The sequence below is a fragment of the Dama dama genome, chromosome 9, assembly GCF_033118175.1.
Source record: "Dama dama isolate Ldn47 chromosome 9, ASM3311817v1, whole genome shotgun sequence".
Classification (NCBI taxonomy): domain Eukaryota; kingdom Metazoa; phylum Chordata; class Mammalia; order Artiodactyla; family Cervidae; genus Dama; species Dama dama.
Window position 1 is genome coordinate 54,156,226 of NC_083689.1, and position 18,628 is coordinate 54,174,853.

Here is an 18,628-nt window from a genome sequence, read left to right on the forward strand (position 1 = left end):
TCCCTCTGGGCCCACTTTCAGCAGCAATTAGACCCTGAGGCAGGCTTTGGGGACAGGCCATAGGAGCTGCCAAACCATAAACAGCAATAGCCTGACCCCTGCCAAGGGCAGTTCCAGCCTTTCCAGGAAGCACCATTGCCGCAATCAGCCTCTCTAGCAGTCCCTCCCTGGTTGTTTCAAAGCAGGAAACAAGAGGCAATGCCCCAGCCTACAGCCGCCTTTGGTCTTTCCCCATGCCCTTTCTGCCTCCCACCTGTAAGTACCAGCCTTATTCCAACACTGAAAACCTGTACTCTCCCTTCTCACAGCATGATGTGAACCTCCTGGCCCCTTCCACCTGGTTCTGTTGTCCTCAAAGTGTTAGAAGACCTTAGGGCCCAAACCGAGGCAGCAGCTTATTTGGTGAGTCAGATAAAGAGTCATAATCCTGCTCCCCCTCCCCTGCCCCCATGGGAAAAATCATGTTCCCATATTGCAGCAATCTGGTCTTTTTCACCTTCAATTTATATAGCTATGTTATAATCTCTGTAGCACTTGCATATATCAAGGGTGATGCAATGCAAATAAGCAGTCTCCTCCTTTTGAGAGAAAAAAATCTCCCCATGCTATTTGAGCCTCTGTTTCCATGTTGAAACAAAGTCATCCAAACATAGATGACTCAGCCCAGAAAGGGATGTTTCCATGTAATTTGGGGGAAAGTGGCAGGTGATAATCTGCTCATGCTTAGCAAGGCCATTCATGATGAATAGAGGAAAACAAGGAGCAGAGTAGTCAAGGACACCAGAGGGAACATAGGAAGGGCTCATCTCTCCTACCCAGGGCCCACTATATTGAGATGTTTTTATTGAAATGCATATGGTATGGTAACAAGCAACTTCGTTGTGGTCCAGGTGGGACCTCTTCCCCCAGAGATGGGTCAGACCAGAGTTCCCCATGGGCAGACCATCTCCCCAGTGGTACAAAGAAGTCAAGTTAGAGAAGCCTTCCATGCCAAGGCACAGGAGGTGGTGTGAGATGAGTCTGGGGAACCCACAGGATCACAGGTCGTGCTGGACACCTGGTACAGTTTGGTTCTGCTCAGCTGTGGCTATGGATTTCTCTTCATTGGCCTCCTCCTCTGAAAACAGACTCCTCTTTACCGCAATTAATCTTTTAACTCCCACCATCCACTGACTGACCTCAGTCACATGGTCAACCATGAGTGAGCGGTGGATGTCATCTGCTGCATCCCACTGGTGGCTTGAAAGCTCTAAGGAGAGAGAGGGGCTGAGCAAGCAACCTGGAGCCAAAGATATAGCTGCCACTCCTCCTCCCTCCCCAAGTCAGTCAAAATCTCAGCACCTAGTCCAACTCGGACAACCATGGCAGGATGAGGGGTTAGGCTATACCAAGGGACCCCGCCACACCTTGCACCAGCAGAGCCATCCTCTTCTTTACAGGCGTTGACAGCTTCCCTCCAGCCCACTGTTCCTGCAGCAGAGCCAGGCGTCGACTGATGTCATCACATACCTGTTTCTGAGAGACAGAAGCGCCCTCCAAGTCAGTGCTGCCTACCCTGCAGGGGCAGGGTAGGCAGCACATGCTCTGTCTGGTCCAGGAACTTTACACTCAGTCTGAGTTATGGTTCTTTACGCAAAGATTAGAGGCCCCACTAAGAATCTGATGAAATCTATGGATCTCTTTTCAAGGAAAATGTGTGTATGGTTAGAATTTTTTAATTTCTGGAGCTTTTCAGATGGTTAAAAATTAATTCTATAGTGCTGCTTTACAATAAGGAAAGTGAAAGTGTCACTCAGTTGCGTGTCACTCTTTGCAACCCCATGGACTGTAGCCCACCAGGCTCCTCTGTCCATGGATTCTAAGGGCCAAAGAGGTGAAGACCACTCTACTTTCCTTTAAGACTGCTCATAGGATCAGAGGGTCTACCTTTGAGAGCCACACCTGCATCTGACTGTTGATGGGAGCTTTCCCAACTTACTTTTATGTGGCCACGGCAGTCCTCCAACGCCCGTTCCAAAGGTCTCAGTACATCTTCCAGCAGAGTCTCAGACTCAACGACTGGGGAATCCATGGGCACCGTTCTGGAGGGAGGACAGCTCCCCACAAATGGGGGGGGTCTGGAAGCCTTACTTGATGGAGGTGGAGGCCCCACTGGGGGGAGCCCAGGAGATGTCTCTGAAGTGGGGACTGAAAAGATAAAGCAGGACCAAGCAAACATGGCTTAAATACAAACAAATAAAAATGGATGCTGTGGTAAAGCAGAATAGTAGTAGAGGACCCTACCTAGACTGAGTATTCAAGGAAGGCCTTCTAAGTTGACGTCAAAGTTTACCCTGTGTTACCCTATGTTTACACTACGTGACATTTGGCAAGTTACCTTTAACCTCTGAGTTTGGGTTCCTCTTCTATAAAATGGGGATATTACAGTAGCAGCACTTATTTCACAAGGCTACAACTATGATTAAGTGTAAGAATATAGGTACAGCTGCAAAAGTGGGTAGCAAAAAGTGCTCACAAAGTTAAGAACTTGGATGAGATAGATGCAGTCATAAAGAGTTGAAGGAACCAGACACTAGGGTAGAGGTAAGGGCAGTACCCAAGAGAAGGGAAAAGTCCTGACTTGTTCAAGGAACAGAAACAAGGCCTGTGTGGCTAGAAATGCTTAACACTGAGAAATTAGGAGCTTTCACTGGAAAGGTAAGTAGTGGTCCAGACCCTGCAGGACTTTGGAGGAGTTTGGTCTTGAGGCTGTCTGTGCTTAGTCACTCAGTTGTGTCCGACTCTTTGTGAGCCCATGGACTGTAGCCCACCAGGCTCCTTTGTCCATGGGGATTCTCCAGGCAAGAATATTGGAGTGGGTTGCCATGCCCTTCTCCAGGATATCTTCCCAACCCAGGGATCAAACCGAGGTCTCCTGCACTGCAGGTGGATTCTTTACTGACTGAGCCACAGGGAAGCCAAGAATACTGGAGTGGGTAGCCTATCCCTTCTCCAGGGGATCTTCCTGACCCAGGAATCGAACTGGAGTCTCCTGCATTGCAGGCAGATTCTTTACCAGCTGAGCTACCAAGGAAGCCTGGTTTTGAGCTACTACTCCATTAATGGTAACAGGAAACCATCGCCAAGTTTATAAAATCAGGGGGTGACATCACCAAACTTGTTTTTTATGGCGTTCACTCTGTATGGTCTGTGAAAAGTTGATGAGAATAGGTAAAGAAGGGCAGGGACACCAGTTGGGAGGTTAACAACAGTCCAGGAAAGAGAATGCTGGCATGGACTAGAGCGAGAGTAGACAAGGGGAAATGGGGAGGTCTGATTTATTTAGGAGAAGACAGAACAAATCTTGATGGGAATGGGGGTGAAAGACGGGAGCCAGCAGTGACTCTTGGTGACTTTAATGACATGATGGCAGAATCACTATGAAAAATGAGAATACTAGAGAAGAAAAGTCAAAAATTATTTTCAGATATTAACATGCACATGGATGATAATTCATCTAATTGGTCTGTCAATCTGACCTCACCTCCAGTGACCACTCTCCTTCAGCCTCTCATCATCTGCCTTGTTCTCAACAACAGTGCCCACCCCTCCTAACCCTCTAGCACAGTTACTCAGATTTTCAAGGTGCATTAAAATCACTCCCTTTAAATTCATACAGCTACAGGGACTTCCCTGGTGGTCTCCCTGGCTGAGAATCCACCTTCAATTGCAGGGAACATGGGTTTAAATTCATAGCTACAGATTTTAAAAAAACATCTAACACTGCCTGGAAATCCTATACTTTGCCTTGTTTTTCTCCTCTTCAGAACAATTATTTTCACATCTTATCGCCTATAAGCTTTTCTACCTGCTCCCTTTATTTTCCTTTCCTTGATGTCTACTTCTGACCCTGCCTCATATTTCACCAAGAAAATAAAGGTCATTAAACAGAACACTCATCTTCCCACCACCAGTTCTGCCTACCCACCTGCCCCTGGAGCTGCTTTCCTTTCTCCTCTAATAGAGGAAAGGCTCCTGCTCCGCCCAGAGGCTCTCTCTCCAGCCGGACTCTACCCACCTCTCTTGTCTTCTCTGGGCTTTCCTCCTGCAGTCATCCCCTTTCCCCTGTGCCATCAGTTCTTCCTCTACTAAACCATCCCATCAGCATACAGAACTCTCCCTTACCTCACATTCCATCCTCAGGTACTGCCCTATTTCTCATCACTCCTGAATGCTTCTGTTAGCATCACTGGTGATTGCTACATTTGTCCAATCAACTAGTCCCTTTTCTCCATCTTACTTACCTCTCAGCAGCATTCATCAGGGTTGAATCAAGATATTACTTTCTCCCAGAGTAACTCTACTTGTCTTACTTCATTGGCCACAACCTTGAAATGCTAGAGAAACCTAGGGTTCTGTCTTGAATCCTGTCTTTACTTTTTGTACTCAAGTTCACGACATCAAATACAATTCATATGATAGTGACATATTTCTATAATTCAGGCCCAGAGATCTCCCCAAAGTAGCAGCCCAAATTCAACATGGCCAAGACAGAAAGCTTGCTTTTCTCCTCCCCTGCCAAAACCCAGTTATCCCATATCAATGAACAACACCGTCCAGTTCCTCAAGTGGAAGTTAAGTTACACAGCCTCCTCTTTCACCTCACCTACTGTATCTACTCATTCCTACTGACTTTCTCCGTAACATACCCATATCCACCCAATTACTACTACCTCTAGTACTCCCACCCCTGGCCAAATTATCATTATATTTTACCTGTGTTATAGTTTTTCCTTTCACTTCTTCCTTAAAATCTGTTTTCCACAGAGCAAACAGTGATCCTTTTAAAGATGTAAGTCAATCAGTGTTTCTCAGTCTGGGGAGATTTTGCCTTCAAACGTCTGGAGACTTTTGATTGTCACAACTGTGTGGGTGCCACTGGCATCCAGCGAGTAGAAGCCAGGGAGCTGCAGACATCTTACAATGTACTGACATGCACAAGATAATCCCTCACAAAAAAGAATGATTTGGCCCCAAAAGCCAGTAGTGATAAGGTTAAGAAACTGATTTATATCATAACTCTGCAGTGTTATAGATGTGGCTAAGAGAGGGGTGAAAAGAGCTGAATCTGAGCCCCCTATTCAGGGTCACATCAGTCGTCACTAATCATGTCCCACTGTTTGCAACTCCATGAACTGTAGCCCACCAGGATCCTCGGTCCAAGGAATTTTCCAGGCAAGACTACAGGAGTGGGTTGCTATTTCCTACTCCAGGGGCTCTTCCTGACCCAGAAATCGAACTTGTGTTTCCTCAATTTCCTGCACTGGCAGGCAGATTCTTTACCTGGGAAGCCCTTTCAGCCACAGATCATCTTCAACTCTATCCCTAGCCCACTATGCTCTAGCCATCAGATATTCCTTTAGTCTAAATTTGCCAAACTTATCTTAGGGCTTCTGCACTAGCTGTTCCTCATGCCTGGAATGCTCTTGCACCTGATCCTTGCCTTTTTAATCCTTCAGGTTTCAGCTTAAATGTCAGCCCCTCAGATAGCTTAGTTACCCAATCATTCTCACATCACCCTGTTTTATTTCTCTGCAGAGTTCTTACCACCATTTCATCTTTCTCCAAAGTTATACTGTGGACGCCAAGAAAACAAAACTTTTTGTCTTGTTCACTGCTGTCTAGTTTGCCTTCAAACACAGCAGGGGCTCAGTAGATGATACTGATTAAATGAATGACATGTTAAGTCTGAGTTGCTTATCATATAGTCCAGTGACGAGGTAGAACATACAAATGGGTGTACCACCACCATGGGGTTCCGAGAAAAGATCCAAGTTTGAAATAGAATCTGAAAATAATTTGGGAACAAAAACTATGTTAAAAACCGTAAGTCTGGATGAGGTCACCTAGGACGAAAGCACAGATTCTTTGGAGACAAACCTGGGCAACAGATGAGCTCAGAAAAAGGCCTGAACCGAGCCCCTTTCTGGGACTCCAACCTCTCTCAGTTAAGTCCTCAGAAGAGAAAAATAGGATCACGGGGCAAACTTATCTCGGCACAGCCCATTCTCGGGGGGTCTCGGCGCACAGGGCCGTCACGCACCTCTGGGGGATCCATCCTGGGGAGCGGCGACCCTCTTGGTGAGCGGCGAGCGCTTGGGTCCGCCAGCCTGGGTCTGTAGCCCATAGGAGAATTGCGGCGGATCGTTCCAGCCGCGCTCCGTGTTGCCTGCGAAAGTGAGAAGACGTGTGAAGCGATCCCGGCGAGGCGACAGAGGGTCCGCACCCCACACGGTAACCGCCGCCAGCCTGGGCCGGGGAAGGACCAAGCTCCCCAGCCCACCCGCCGCGCTCACCCGGCTTCACATACAGCTCCGCCATCTCCACTTCCGCACGGCCAGCGGGGCATCACGTCATTTCCGGGGCGGCCGCACCCAGCCGACTAGGACGCGCCCCCGAAAGGGCAAGTTTCCTGGAGCCCTCCAGGTTGGACAATTCAGGAACGCTGAAAATTGCCCTGCTCCAACTCCGTCTATTCCAGCTAGTTAACCCTCGGGAGTGCTGACTATATGGTAGGAAATGAGGCTGTTTTCCAGGAGGTTTTGCTCTAGGAGCTTAAGACCCCTTTGGGTTCCCTCTCCAAATCACAGTTGCTCTCAGGAGCAAGTTTACACCACCAGAAGCTCCTGCCCCACATATGCCCCACTGTGGTCTAGCCAAGTGGACTTCCAGAACTTGTGTCCACTTCCCTGAACGTTTACACTCTTTTGGTTGGAATATATTTATCTGGAAGCCTAGTACACTTTAAAGTGTCTCAGACCAGGTACTTCTGAGGAGTCTCACCTGAGCTCCCACAACCCTCTGAGATTTCCCAGTTGTACTGCATGTTATCTTCAGTCCTTGACTTTCGTTTATTTGACATCCTCAGAAGGTGGAGCCCCTATTTGATTACACCTCCAATGCCGACCTTAATGCCTAGCACAGAGAAGTCCTTTAGAAATATACTTGTTAAATGAAGTCAGATTTCCAACTCTCTCATCCCCTTATGTGACTAGCAGCTGCCACCAACACCAAGGACGGATACAGACACTCATCTCATACAGGCTGAGTATACCCCCAACCCTGTCCCAGGCCGAATATACTTACATCCAGTGAGGTCACTGAGGGATTTTTATTTGTACTGATTTTTGCTATAAAGTGTTGCTGAGGTAGAGCCAACTGTCCAGGGTTGGACAGGGGCAAGGAACACAGGGACCCAGGGAAAGGAGAGTCTGCAGCCTAGGCTGTGGTACAGGGCCTCTCAATCACCCATACAAACAATGAATTGGGCAATAGAGGGTGGGCAAGTGTCAGTGGGGCACGCAGAGAAGGCTCCAAAAGGTGAGAGGCTACAGGCCCCTGGGAAAAGAAGGGGTACAGGATTGGGCGTGGACCCAGAGCCTCCTTCCCCAGTCCTCCCCAATTAACTTAGGGCATGTGGAGCAGAGAGGGTTTCAGCCGGAAGGCATCAAGAAAAGAGAAGACACCCCGCTTTCGAGGGGCTGCCCCTGCACCCCCAACCCCTCCTTTGAGCAGGGGAAGTGGCAGGGGACCTCCTGGGGAGTCCACAGAGCTGGTCCGCTTGAGCCGCAGGCGGGCACGGGCCTGGGCACCCCAGGCCTTGCCTCGAGCTGCAGAGGCCACAAGACACTTCTGGTACTGAACCTAGGGAGAAGAGGAATGTGAGGATCCAGCTCCTTCCGGCCCCTGGACTCCCTGAAAGCTTCCACAGGACAAGGCATCAGGAGGAAAGAAACAGGTAACCTGCCATGTCTGGAGCCCCTACAACATTCACAGGTAGCTCAATAACAAAAAGTCTAAAACCTGGCATTTACTGAGCATTTAAGGAATGCTTGACACTGTGTTACGTTCTTTGTATACTCTACTTGATCCAGTTATTTATCAGGTGTTATAATCACCATTTTGTAAATGAGAAAGTGAGATTCAACGAGAATACATGATTTACCCAAGGAAACAGAGTCAGAAATTAATGGAATTCAAAACTAACTCTGACTGTAAGGCCTATGTTCTTAGCCATACCTACCACTATGCTGGCTTCTCTCTCTCTGCTTACAGTGGACTGGCCCCTGGCAAAGTGGAGTTCCTCATCAAGGGGACGTTCTACAATCCAGTCCCAGTGCAAAACTGCCCTGCTCTTCTCTCTCCTGAATTCAACAGGGTTTTACAAGGTCTTCTTACTTCTCTGGTGTCTTCCAAATCTTAAATCCATACTGTAGTTTAAGTCATCTTCCAAATCCACAAACTTGACTTCACTGTCTTGCTCAAAACCTTTCAACAGCTCAGCATGCCTCAGGATGAAACAAACTCATCACCCTACCCTGTGAGTTCTTCTGTGACCTGGATTCTGCCATTCTTTCTGCCCGTCTCTCATTCTGTCCATCCTTCCCCTGCCGAGCCCTGCCCCCCGCCCCGTGCACTCCATATAAACTACATTCTTTCAGACACTTGACATCCCTCTCACCTTGACCACTGGTGTTCCCTGTACTTGACAGCGCATCTTTGAAATCACTCCCCTTCACCTGGATAACTTCTCTCTTTGGACCGGCAACTCTCAGTTTTCTATCACTTCAGAGAGCCTCTTTGAACCTCTGAAGGGGCCAAAGCTTCCAGCATCCTGTGATGTACAACTTTCTTCTCACCTATCTGTGCTCTAACCTAACTGTTCTGTGAGGGAAAAGGCCATGCCTTCCATACCAGTGAATTCCCAGGGTCAAGTATAGTTGAGTTCTGGCAACTACTCATATTTCAGTGAGTGAGTGAATGGAACCGAGTGCAAATGTCCCACATTCATATGCCCAGAAACCAGAAAACAACTCAAATGAGAGAAAACAGGAAACAGAATGTTCACCCTATACGGCACAGCCCTTACACAATTTCAGCTGAATGCTGAAATGTACACATATGGACTCAAGTGTCAGGGCTTCTGATATTTAAAGAAAAACAGGAATAGCTATTATTATGTGAAATGTCCTGGTCTTTAAATATTGACAATTAAAACCTACTAAAAACAGCATGAGGGTCAAATAAAATACTCCTGAACCACAGTCAGCCCTGGCATGGCTGGTCTGTGATCTCTGGAGAGGCTGCTAATCCTGAACTCCAGTGAACAGAATAGAGCAGCTGCAGGGCAATACCACCCACCCATTCCCACCCCTAACTCACCATGCAAGCCGCCTGCACAGCTTCAGAAAGTCCCCCTGCATGGGGCTGGCACCAGAAGGCTGCACACTGGAAGCTCTGATGGCCCAGGTCGACAATGAGACCAAAGGTGTGTGGGTCACGACCAACACCAATAAAGGTCACGAGGCGCACAGGACACTGCCACAGTGGCTCCTCCTCTGCACCAGCCTCTGCCTGCCCAAATCAGGCCTAGTCACTGAAGGGTCAGATACTAGCTGGACCCCTTGAGCACTTCCAACAGCAAGCAATAACCCCTTAGCATCCCCGCCCAGCCCTCCACAGCCCCCAACTTCACCCTTTTCTGGCTGGTACCTGAATGGGATGTGCTGTCATAACAGAGTCAGACACACTGAGCATGGCAGGGACCCAGGTGTCCCGATCCCCACGGGTGGTGAGCGTACCAATGGCCTCGTTCAGCACATCCATGCCTGGGGGGACATGCCCACCTCAGTGTCTCCCAGACGTAAAGAAGGCTCTGCAAGGAGTGTCTAAGCCCCTCTCACTGACTTAGGTTTCAGAGAGAAGGGAACAGAATAGCTGGGGCCAGGCTTCAAATCCTGAGTGGAGAAGGGCAGTACATCCCAGGCTACAGAAGGCCATGGGAGCACTCTGAAAAATGGTGGTAGAGCCTTCCTTTTCCACCTTCCACTTTCCTTACACAGCCCAAGCCCTCCAGCCCACTCAGTTCTCACCCATGGCTTTGGTGACTGGCAGGGTCCCCATGTACAGTGCCTCATACTTCTGAGCAGCCTGGCTCACAGCATCCAGTAGTTCCACTGAAATATATACAGCAAGTTGGTCTCGGTACTCTCTCAATGACCCCTTTCTCCACCCTTCTAAGGGAACTGGAGCAACTAGGAAAAAGGCCAAGGATGTTCTTCCAATTTAGGGTTTGGGATCCCTGGGAAAAGGATACCTCAGAAGTCCTCTATCTGCAGAGAAGTACTAAATATGCCCCCTCCCCAACTTTCACCAAAGTAGCCTATTTTTGCATTGCAGCCCTGCCCCCCATACCTTGTCGAGGCAGGTCTTCAGGGGTGATGGGGTCTAGTGAGCAGCAAGGGGAATCACCACTGACCTCCACTCGCTCTGACAAGATCTGAAACACAGTGCAAACAGCATGCGGTGAAGGGAGGGGGAAGTGAGGTAAGGAAGCCAATACCACCCTAACCCAACAACCTTAGCAGCTTCAGGCCCAGCTCCATACCCACATTTCCTGCCCCACTCCTGGCCCTTACCTGGGCACAAAGCCCATGTAGGGCACTGGCAATGGCTTTTGCAGGAACGTCACAGCGAAACACATGGCACTTGAGCATACAGCTGTCTTTGTCACCCGCCACAAAAGCGAAGTCCCTGGCAGGGTCAGAGATGAGGGTAGGGCAGGAGTGGAGATGGGGCTGGGGGATGGGTGGGGGCCCTGCAGTGCCTGCAGGAGGCTGGAAGTCAGAGTTAACGGAGGGATGGAACAGGGAGATCAGGGCTGGAGCTCAAGGCACTTGGCTGTCACTCACCTGTCACTGTTCCAGAAGCATGTGGGAGCACAGGAGAGAATCAGCCCAGCCTCTCAGACTCTCCCCCTTCTGTCCCTGCTGGGCTGGAGCCCACCCTCCCCAACCAGGGCTGGATCAGGCAGGGGAGGCAGAGCTTGGGTCCATGTCAGAGGACCTGTGTCCAGGGGTTCAATACAGGGAATGAGCATCAGTGGGGATCACAGCCTGCAAGGGGGAAGGAGAACCAACTCTCACTTCCAAGGATGCAGGGGGTCCTCACCGGCCCTTGGAGCTGCCCACACCCCATACACGGATGTGCACCAGGGGCTGGCAGTGGATCAGACTGTGGTCCAGGGGATTCACCAGGCTCATGGCATCCTTCTTCAGAATCATCAGCATGTTCTGGCCCTGCCAAGGAGAGATCAGGCCAGAGCTCAGATGAAGGTGGTTACCATGGGGAACAGGCAGTTCAGGGACAGCCACCTCTGCTGGATGCTAGGTTGAATACCTCGAAGGATCAGCCAGCTCACCTCACCCCAGGCACCATCTGGGGGCTGGCTCCGGCTACGGGTCTGGGCCAGCTGCTGGATGCAGTTATTGACAGCGATACTGCTCTTCCCTGGTACCAGGTCCTCTTCAGGTACTTCCACCCAGCCCAGAGAGCGGACTGCAAAGCACTGACAGGTTGAAGGAAAGGACAGAAGGACCCTGAGTAAGGGAAGTAGGATGAAGTAGGATGGGTGGTGTCACAGGCTTCACATATATAAACCCTCTGGAGACCTCCCTTCACCCTTTATCACCTCTGCCCAGCCCAATCTCACCCCTGACCTTTCCCTCCCCAAAGTCCTGGGCTGGCCTTCAGGCTTAAGTCACTACCTTAGCCCCTGGTTCCATTCTCTGGATGTAGGATTCTTCACCATACCAGGACAGAGAGTTACTGGAATAGAGCAGAGCTCGTAAGAGGACCACAATTCCTACAGAAGGCACAATGGTGAGAACCAGACTACTTGATGGGCACAAGATGTGGGATAAGAAGCAGAATATAGAGTCCCAAATGTAAACTCAGAGGGAGACAGAGCCCAGGACATATTAAATAAGTGTAATATGGAGCATGGCTTAGAAATGGAGGAAAAATTCAACACACAGGACATAGAATAAAACTTACAAGCATGCAATAGGGCCCAAAATGTGGACCAGTGCCCCAAATCAGGACAAGACGACCCTTGAACACAGGATAGGAACTTCCATGGACAGAAGGTAGGGTAGTCAGCAAGATGTAGAACATGACAGGTCAGGACCCAGAATACATAAGACAACCATACAGCAAAAAACAGAGCTTGGATCAAGGAACAAAACACTGGGACAATCAAGAATATGGGACAAAACCAAAAACATAGTGTGTATGTGTGTGTGCTCAGTGGTTCAGTAGTTTCTGACTCTGCAACCCCATAGACTGTGGCCCACCAGGCTCCTCTGTCCATGGAATTTCCCAGGCAAGAATATTGGAGCAGGTTGCTATTTCCTCCTCCAGGGGATCTTCCCGAACCAGGGATCAAACCCACGGCTCTTGCATCTCCTACACTGGCAAGTGGATTCTTTACCACTGTGCCACCCCAGAACTTGGGCCAGAAAGGAGACTGTAATAGGTCCAGCTGCATCTTTGAGTGCTATGGAACCCCAAGTTTTTCATTTCTGCCTGGCCTATCCCCCTTACCTCTGGTCCAGTGAGCTCTCCAGGCTGGAGAAGGATCTCCCCTTGGGGGGCCGAAGTCCCCAAATTCCCTCTGTCTTCTGTAGAGAGGGGGATAGGTCAGTGTGGCAGGCATAGGTCCACACATGAGCTCTGGCCCTGTCCTCACACTCCACCTACCTTGCCTGGGTCCTCTGCATCTCCTGACTCCCAGGTTGGGCGCTGCCACTGAGTGCTACCGCTGGGTACATGCCAATAATAAGTACCTGCAGCATCGCGGATCTTCCTCCAGCCAGGGGGCAGGCCTGGCTCCCCCTCCAGACTCTGGTCCCCCCACAAGTCATCTACAGGAACGTAGGATAGGAGAGGGAGGGCTTATTTGTGGACTCATAATAACACTGTCATTATTCCTCCAACCCATATTTGCGCTGAAGGTCCAGTCTAAAGGTCGGCTTCCAACCTTGGATACAGCATTGCAAAGATCTGGGTTCATTTGTCCCCTGGTCCTCATCCCAAGACATAACGTACGCAAGTAACTTAAAGACAGGCTCCCTGTCTTTGATCCTAAGGTAGCCTTTCGCGCTCCCTCGCCCTCCCTCAGCTCCCGATCCTCCCATCTGGACGCTCTGTGCACACCATCGCAGTTGACCAGAATGATGGCCAGCATGTAATCCTTGCCCAGCATAGCCCTGGTCGCCCTCACTCAGCCCAGCACGCCTCCGGAGCTGCTGTGCCTACAAGTCCAGCCTCTTTGCGCTGGAATCCGCCAGGCCAACGGGAGCCGCACAAACACGGGGAGGAGCAGAGGCCGGATCCTAGGGGAAAGGACCCGCCAAGGTAGCGCCTCCAGTCTAGAGGTGGCGCGTGTAAACAAGACGTTCGGATCTCCCAGTGCCTGCGCGTTCGCGTCCGCGAGTCTAGGGGAGGCTCAAGGACCGCGGCGCACACGCTGACATCACCGCTCAACTGTGAGCTCATCAAGCGGCGGAAGATCCTCCAGGAGAATGGGCGCAGAACGCACACGCGAAAAAGTGAGATCATCGCGTTCAGGTCGTCTGCGCACGCGCACACGTAGCCTGGCGCGGCTGGGGGGCGCTGCTCAATGAGAGAGGTCACGTGGGAGTATCTGCGAAAAGGGGGCCGTCAGGAAAGCGCTTTCACCTTTTCCTGAAATGCCCCGGAAGTACCTGTGCCCTCAGTAAAGATGGCAGTAGCGTTTGCCAGGAGGGAGGCGGTGCTGCGCCTGCGCAACAAGTTCTGCAGGGAAGATGGCGGATGACAAGGTGAGTGGACATGAGGATTGTCTGGTCTGGGGTGGGCTTCACACCTTTTTAGTTCTGAGGATAGGCGACAGTTGAAACGGCTCCTGCATGAGGGTGCCCCTTGTTTCTCCTGGGGGCAAACTTTTACTCCTGTGGAAAGTTGCTCAGTCGTGTCCGACTCTTCGCAACCCCATGGACTGTAGAGTTAATGGAATTCTCCAGGCCAGAATACTGGAGTGGATAGCCGTTCTGGGTATCCCCGTCTCCAAGGGATCTTCCCAACCCAGGGATCGAACCCAGGTCTCCCGCACTGCAGGAGGATTCTTTACCAGCTGAGCCACAAGAGAAGCCCACAAGGGAAGTTACTCCTGTCAGCTGCCTCAGTAATGGAAAGTGGGGTGGCAGAGCATTACGCCAGGCAAGCAAAGCCAGGGATTTTCCCAGGTGTCCCCCTACCTTCCGCTCTTGGACCATAGCGCTTCTTAAGTTACTTGCAGACACTCCTAACTCTACTCCATTCCTTAGCCCCCGAAATTTTCCTTCTAGAGACGGGAAGTTTATAGACCACAGAGACACATCTGTTTCGATCACATTCCTTGGGCACTTATTAATTTCATACTTACATGCGACCAGAATCACTGAATTCATTTACTCACGCTCCTGCAGACAGCCACCTTCCCTATCTCCTCACCAAACTCCAGCTCATACATCCACACATTCCGTTTGGGGTGGCTTTAGGGAGGAAGGGGGAGAAGCCTAGGCAGAAATCAGGTTTGCCCCCAAATTGTCCAAGGAACTGCCTCAGGCCATTACTCACCATTAATCTGGAAGTTCAGCACTACGCACAGATTTACCAAGTACCTGCAGTTCCTGTGTTAGGCCTCCAAACACATTGGACAAGACAGACCTTCAGGTAGCTTATACTCAGTAGTGGGCTTCCCAGGAGGCCCAGTGGTAAAGATTCCAGTGCAGGAGACGCCAGAGATTTGGGTTTGATCCCTGGATGGAGAAGATCCCTGGAGGAGGAAATAGCAACCCACTGCAGAATTCTTGCCTGGAAAACTCTGTGGACAGAGGAGCGTGGAGGGCTACAGTTCATAGGGTCTAAAGAGTCAGACACGACTGAGATACTAAGAGTGCACACACACACTCACTCATTGACTGATGCTTGCGTGATAAACCTAACTAAAGGTCCCCTAGCTGTCCCTTCTCCCCTATATGCTGCTTGCTGTATAAAGTTCTTGTAAGAGTGTTTGTAAGTTACCGGTGCGGATCCCATCTGTCATCCCTTTCCAGGCCCTCATATGAATTCTTTATTTTTCAATGCCTTTCTTCTTTTACTACTATCACATCAGACTTGAGCAGGGTAGAGAGCTGTGTCAGCCTTCTGAAGCCAGCCTCTTCTTTGTCCTAGGATTCTCTTCCCAAGCTTAAGGACCTGGCTTTTCTCAAGAACCAGCTGGAACGCCTGCAGCAGCGTGTGGAAGACGAAGTCAACAGTGGTGTAGGCCAGGTAAAGAAAGATGTGCCTGTTCCCTACCACCACCACCCCACCCCCCTTAGGCTTTATTATCCAATATGCTTTTGAATGGGTGATAGAGATTTATTCAGCAAGTTGTTGTTTATTGAGTTCCTGTTCTCTGTGACCCCAAGGAACATTTCCCTATAAATGGCAGTTGAACTAGAATCTTAAATAGGGGTTAACAGGGTAAAGAGGGGAGGAGAGAACATTCCAGGCAGGTGGAACAGCACAGACAAAACCCTTGTAGTGGGAGGTAGCATGATGAACATGAGAGGTGAAAGCAGTTTGGTCTGGCTGCAGTAGGGGCAGCATGCTAGGAAATAAGACTGGAGAAGCAGGCAGGGCTCAGATTCATCAGGGACATCTCTCTCAGTGGGCTTCTCTGGTTAGAGCTTTTGGACCTCAGGGTTCTGACATTGTGTGGTCATGACTCCTAGGTTCTTTTTCTGCCCCAGAATCTTGAAAAACTTTGGTGAGCATACTACAGCTTTCCAGAGTAAGGAGGAGTAGGTAGTGGGATGTGCTAAGCTTGGCTTGAGTAGCTCCTAGGTAGAGAAGAGGAAAGCCCGGCTGACTTTTCTCCTACATTTTCCTCCACAGGATGCCTCATTCTTGTCCTCCCCATTCCTCAAGGGCTTCCTGGCTGGCTATGTGGTGGCCAAACTGAGGGCATCAGCAGTATTGGGCTTTGCCGTGGGCACCTGCACTGGCATATATGTAGCTCAGGCATATGCTGTGCCCAATGTGGAGAAGACATTGAGGGACTATCTTCAATCACTGCGCAAAGGGCCCGACTAGCTCTGGATTCCATGAGGGAGGCAGGATGAGCAGCTGGGGGCAGCTGGTGGAGGCCTTCAGCCACAGATGCCATATCTGGCCACCCTGGCTTTCACCCATTTGCTGTCTCCAGCTTTCCCACCACCTTCAGCCTTGCTTCCTTTCCTGCAGAGACTGGACAGTGACTCATCAGCCAACACCCTGAACCCCTTGCCTCCATAACCCCATGGGACTGGCCCCAAGACTATGGCTTCTAGAGCCACCCACCCTTCCTCGTCTAGCCCTTACTGTGGAGTCTGCAGCTAACTCTGACTCTCAGTATTTTCTCTCAAGGCTCCTCGCTCCTGGGAGCCAGCTCTGTAACTTGATTTTCCCTGAACTGTCACAACCCCCACCCCACCTTACCCACCCTTGCTAGCTACACAGGCCACCCAGGGTCTAGTTTGGGCATGAGTGTAGAGGACGGGGGTGTGCCAGGCCTGGGCCGTCCCAGGCAGGCCCGCTGGACCCTGATGCTGCTCCTGTCCACTGCTATGTACGGTGCCCATGCCCCATTGCTGGCACTGTGCCACGTGGATGGCCGTGTCCCCTTCCGACCCTCCTCGGCTGTACTGCTGACTGAACTGACCAAGCTGCTGCTCTGTGCCCTCTCCCTCTTGGTGGGCTGGCAAGCATGGCCCCAGGGGACCCCACCCTGGCGCCAGGCTGCCCCATTCGCACTGTCAGCCCTGTTGTACGGCGCCAACAACAACCTGGTGATCTACCTGCAACGTTACATGGACCCCAGCACCTACCAAGTGCTGAGCAATCTCAAGATTGGAAGCACAGCCCTGTTCTACTGCCTTTGCCTCCGACACCGCCTCTCTGCACGCCAGGGCTTAGCGCTGCTGCTGCTGATGGCCGCAGGAGCCTGCTATGCAGCTGGGGGCCTCCAAGACCCAGGGACCACCCTTCCTGGGCCCCCTTCAGCAGCTGCCACGAGCCCCATGCCCCTGCACATCACTCCACTGGGACTGCTGCTTCTCATCCTGTACTGCCTCATCTCCGGCTTGTCCTCCGTGTACACAGAGCTGCTCCTGAAGCGGCAGCGGCTACCACTGGCCCTTCAAAACCTCTTCCTCTACACTTTTGGTGTGCTCCTGAACCTAGGTCTGCATGCAGGTGGTGGCCCCGGCCCAGGCCTCCTGGAGGGTTTCTCGGGATGGGCAGCACTCGTAGTGCTGAGCCAGGCACTGAATGGACTGCTCATGTCGGCCGTCATGAAACACGGCAGCAGCATCACACGCCTCTTTGTCGTGTCCTGCTCTCTAGTGGTCAATGCCGTGCTGTCAGCCGCCCTGCTGCGGCTTCAGCTCACCTCTGCCTTCTTCCTGGCCACGCTGCTCATTGGCCTGGCAGTACGCCTGTACTATGGCAGTCGCTAGCCCCTCACCACCTCCGCCCTGACTCCTGACCTGTAGGTTGGGCACCACCATCAGAGCCACCTCCCAGTGCTGACCTCTCCCCTCAGCAGCCCTGTAACAAGTGCCTTGTGAGAAAAGCAGGGGAAGTGAGAGCAGCCACATTACTCTCTGGAGGTAGGTTATCCCTGGGAGATTTGAAGGCTGGGTTTGATTAAGGAAACTCTTCTGCCCCCACAAGTTCTTCCAGACTAAGAAATTAGGGGAGCATCCGTTCAGAGGCCTGAGAAGTTATCCTGTGCTGATGGAGGAGGCATGCTGCTTCATCCTGCATGAATGCAGTTGCTTAAAGTAAGGTGTGGGCAGCAGTTGGCTTTCTTTGCCTACTGTGGTCACCCCAGCAGACCCGTAGCCCTCCAGGCCTGGTGCTGGCTGCTCCAGCCCAACCATGGTACATGGCTCCCCCATAACATAACTCATCCCCCAGTGTCATGTAGGAAAGCCCAGTTGCCAGAAGTTATGTGTATGTCCATCACCCAGGCCTCTGCCATCTTCTGTAGCTCCAGCAGCACCTGGAGGTAACACCCCCTGCTCTCTCCACACCTAGCCTTTGTTCTGGAACCCTCAGAGAGGACTGGGACTTGACTCATCTCAGGGAATGTCGCCCCTGGGCCCTGGCTTGAGTCTACACTCCTGATCTCTCTGCTCACCCTAAGGGCTCTCTCAAGGCTCAGTGTCCCCTCTGGAGCTCCTCAGAGGTGTTGTCCTTCCCTCTCTGGGTCCTGCCTTTTCTTAGCAGTGACCCAGCTCCCATCTGCCTGGGGAAACTCTACATGGAGTGACCTGGGACCAGGCACAGGGAAACTTGCTTAACTCAATCAGTGTCTAACTGTATAAGCAATAAGGTCTTAATAAAGTGCTCTGGGGTGTAGGTGGTTCCTACAGTTGGTCATGATTGTCCTGTGTCTTCTGTGTTGCATAGCTCCTCTCAAACATAATTCATTCCTTTGGTGCCCTGAGTATCTTAATCATGGGGTGACTTACAGATTAAGAGAAAAGGCTGTTTTCTCAGCTCTTGCCAGCATGGTAATTTCCTTTGAGAACTCTTTGGAGCCAAATTTTCTCTGGCACAGAGCTTTGGAAATTTCTCTGAAGTACAAAACTTGTTGTTTAGTTGCTAAGTCATATCCAGTTCTTTTGCGAGCCCAGGGACTGTAGCCTGCCAGGCTCCTCTGTTCATGGGATTTCCCAGGCAAAAATATTGGAGT

The 18,628-nt window shown here is 51.0% G+C and overlaps 5 protein-coding genes across 5 annotated transcripts in view; 3 read left to right on the top strand and 2 right to left on the bottom strand.

Annotated features, from left to right (window-relative positions):
- ANKHD1 (ankyrin repeat and KH domain containing 1) overlaps positions 1 to 327 on the top strand; it is a 112,391-nt gene extending 112,064 nt beyond the window's left edge. Inside the window, exon 38 of the transcript XR_009694176.1 lies at positions 309 to 327. The gene's annotated coding sequence lies outside the window, so the exon portion shown is untranslated. The remainder of the gene's footprint in view (positions 1 to 308) is intronic.
- Positions 328 to 826: 499 nt separating this feature from the next.
- Positions 827 to 6,500, bottom strand: SRA1 (steroid receptor RNA activator 1). Its single transcript, XM_061151483.1, has 5 exons — positions 6,336 to 6,500; positions 6,083 to 6,208; positions 1,979 to 2,187; positions 1,407 to 1,515; positions 827 to 1,249 (listed from the first exon to the last, which is right to left on the bottom strand). The coding sequence occupies exons 1-5, from the start codon at positions 6,358 to 6,360 to the stop codon at positions 1,038 to 1,040; spliced, it is 681 nt and encodes a 226-aa protein (XP_061007466.1). The 5' UTR covers positions 6,361 to 6,500; the 3' UTR covers positions 827 to 1,037.
- Positions 6,501 to 7,131: 631 nt separating this feature from the next.
- Positions 7,132 to 13,418, bottom strand: APBB3 (amyloid beta precursor protein binding family B member 3). Its single transcript, XM_061151481.1, has 12 exons — positions 13,036 to 13,418; positions 12,580 to 12,743; positions 12,424 to 12,500; positions 11,586 to 11,646; positions 11,240 to 11,386; positions 10,990 to 11,117; positions 10,458 to 10,572; positions 10,234 to 10,318; positions 9,912 to 9,995; positions 9,532 to 9,647; positions 9,202 to 9,393; positions 7,132 to 7,683 (listed from the first exon to the last, which is right to left on the bottom strand). Exons 1-12 carry the CDS (start codon positions 13,082 to 13,084, stop codon positions 7,447 to 7,449), a joined length of 1,455 nt encoding a protein of 484 aa, XP_061007464.1. The 5' UTR covers positions 13,085 to 13,418; the 3' UTR covers positions 7,132 to 7,446.
- A 109-nt stretch (positions 13,419 to 13,527) lies between these two features.
- Positions 13,528 to 15,992, top strand: LOC133062467 (SLC35A4 upstream open reading frame protein). Its single transcript, XM_061151484.1, has 3 exons — positions 13,528 to 13,682; positions 15,076 to 15,174; positions 15,784 to 15,992. Exons 1-3 carry the CDS (start codon positions 13,668 to 13,670, stop codon positions 15,979 to 15,981), a joined length of 312 nt encoding a protein of 103 aa, XP_061007467.1. The 5' UTR covers positions 13,528 to 13,667; the 3' UTR covers positions 15,982 to 15,992.
- A 409-nt stretch (positions 15,993 to 16,401) lies between these two features.
- SLC35A4 (solute carrier family 35 member A4) lies at positions 16,402 to 18,312 on the top strand. Its single transcript, XM_061151482.1, has one exon. The coding sequence runs from the start codon at positions 16,410 to 16,412 to the stop codon at positions 17,382 to 17,384; it is 975 nt and encodes a 324-aa protein (XP_061007465.1). The 5' UTR covers positions 16,402 to 16,409; the 3' UTR covers positions 17,385 to 18,312.
- Positions 18,313 to 18,628: the final 316 nt, after the last annotated feature.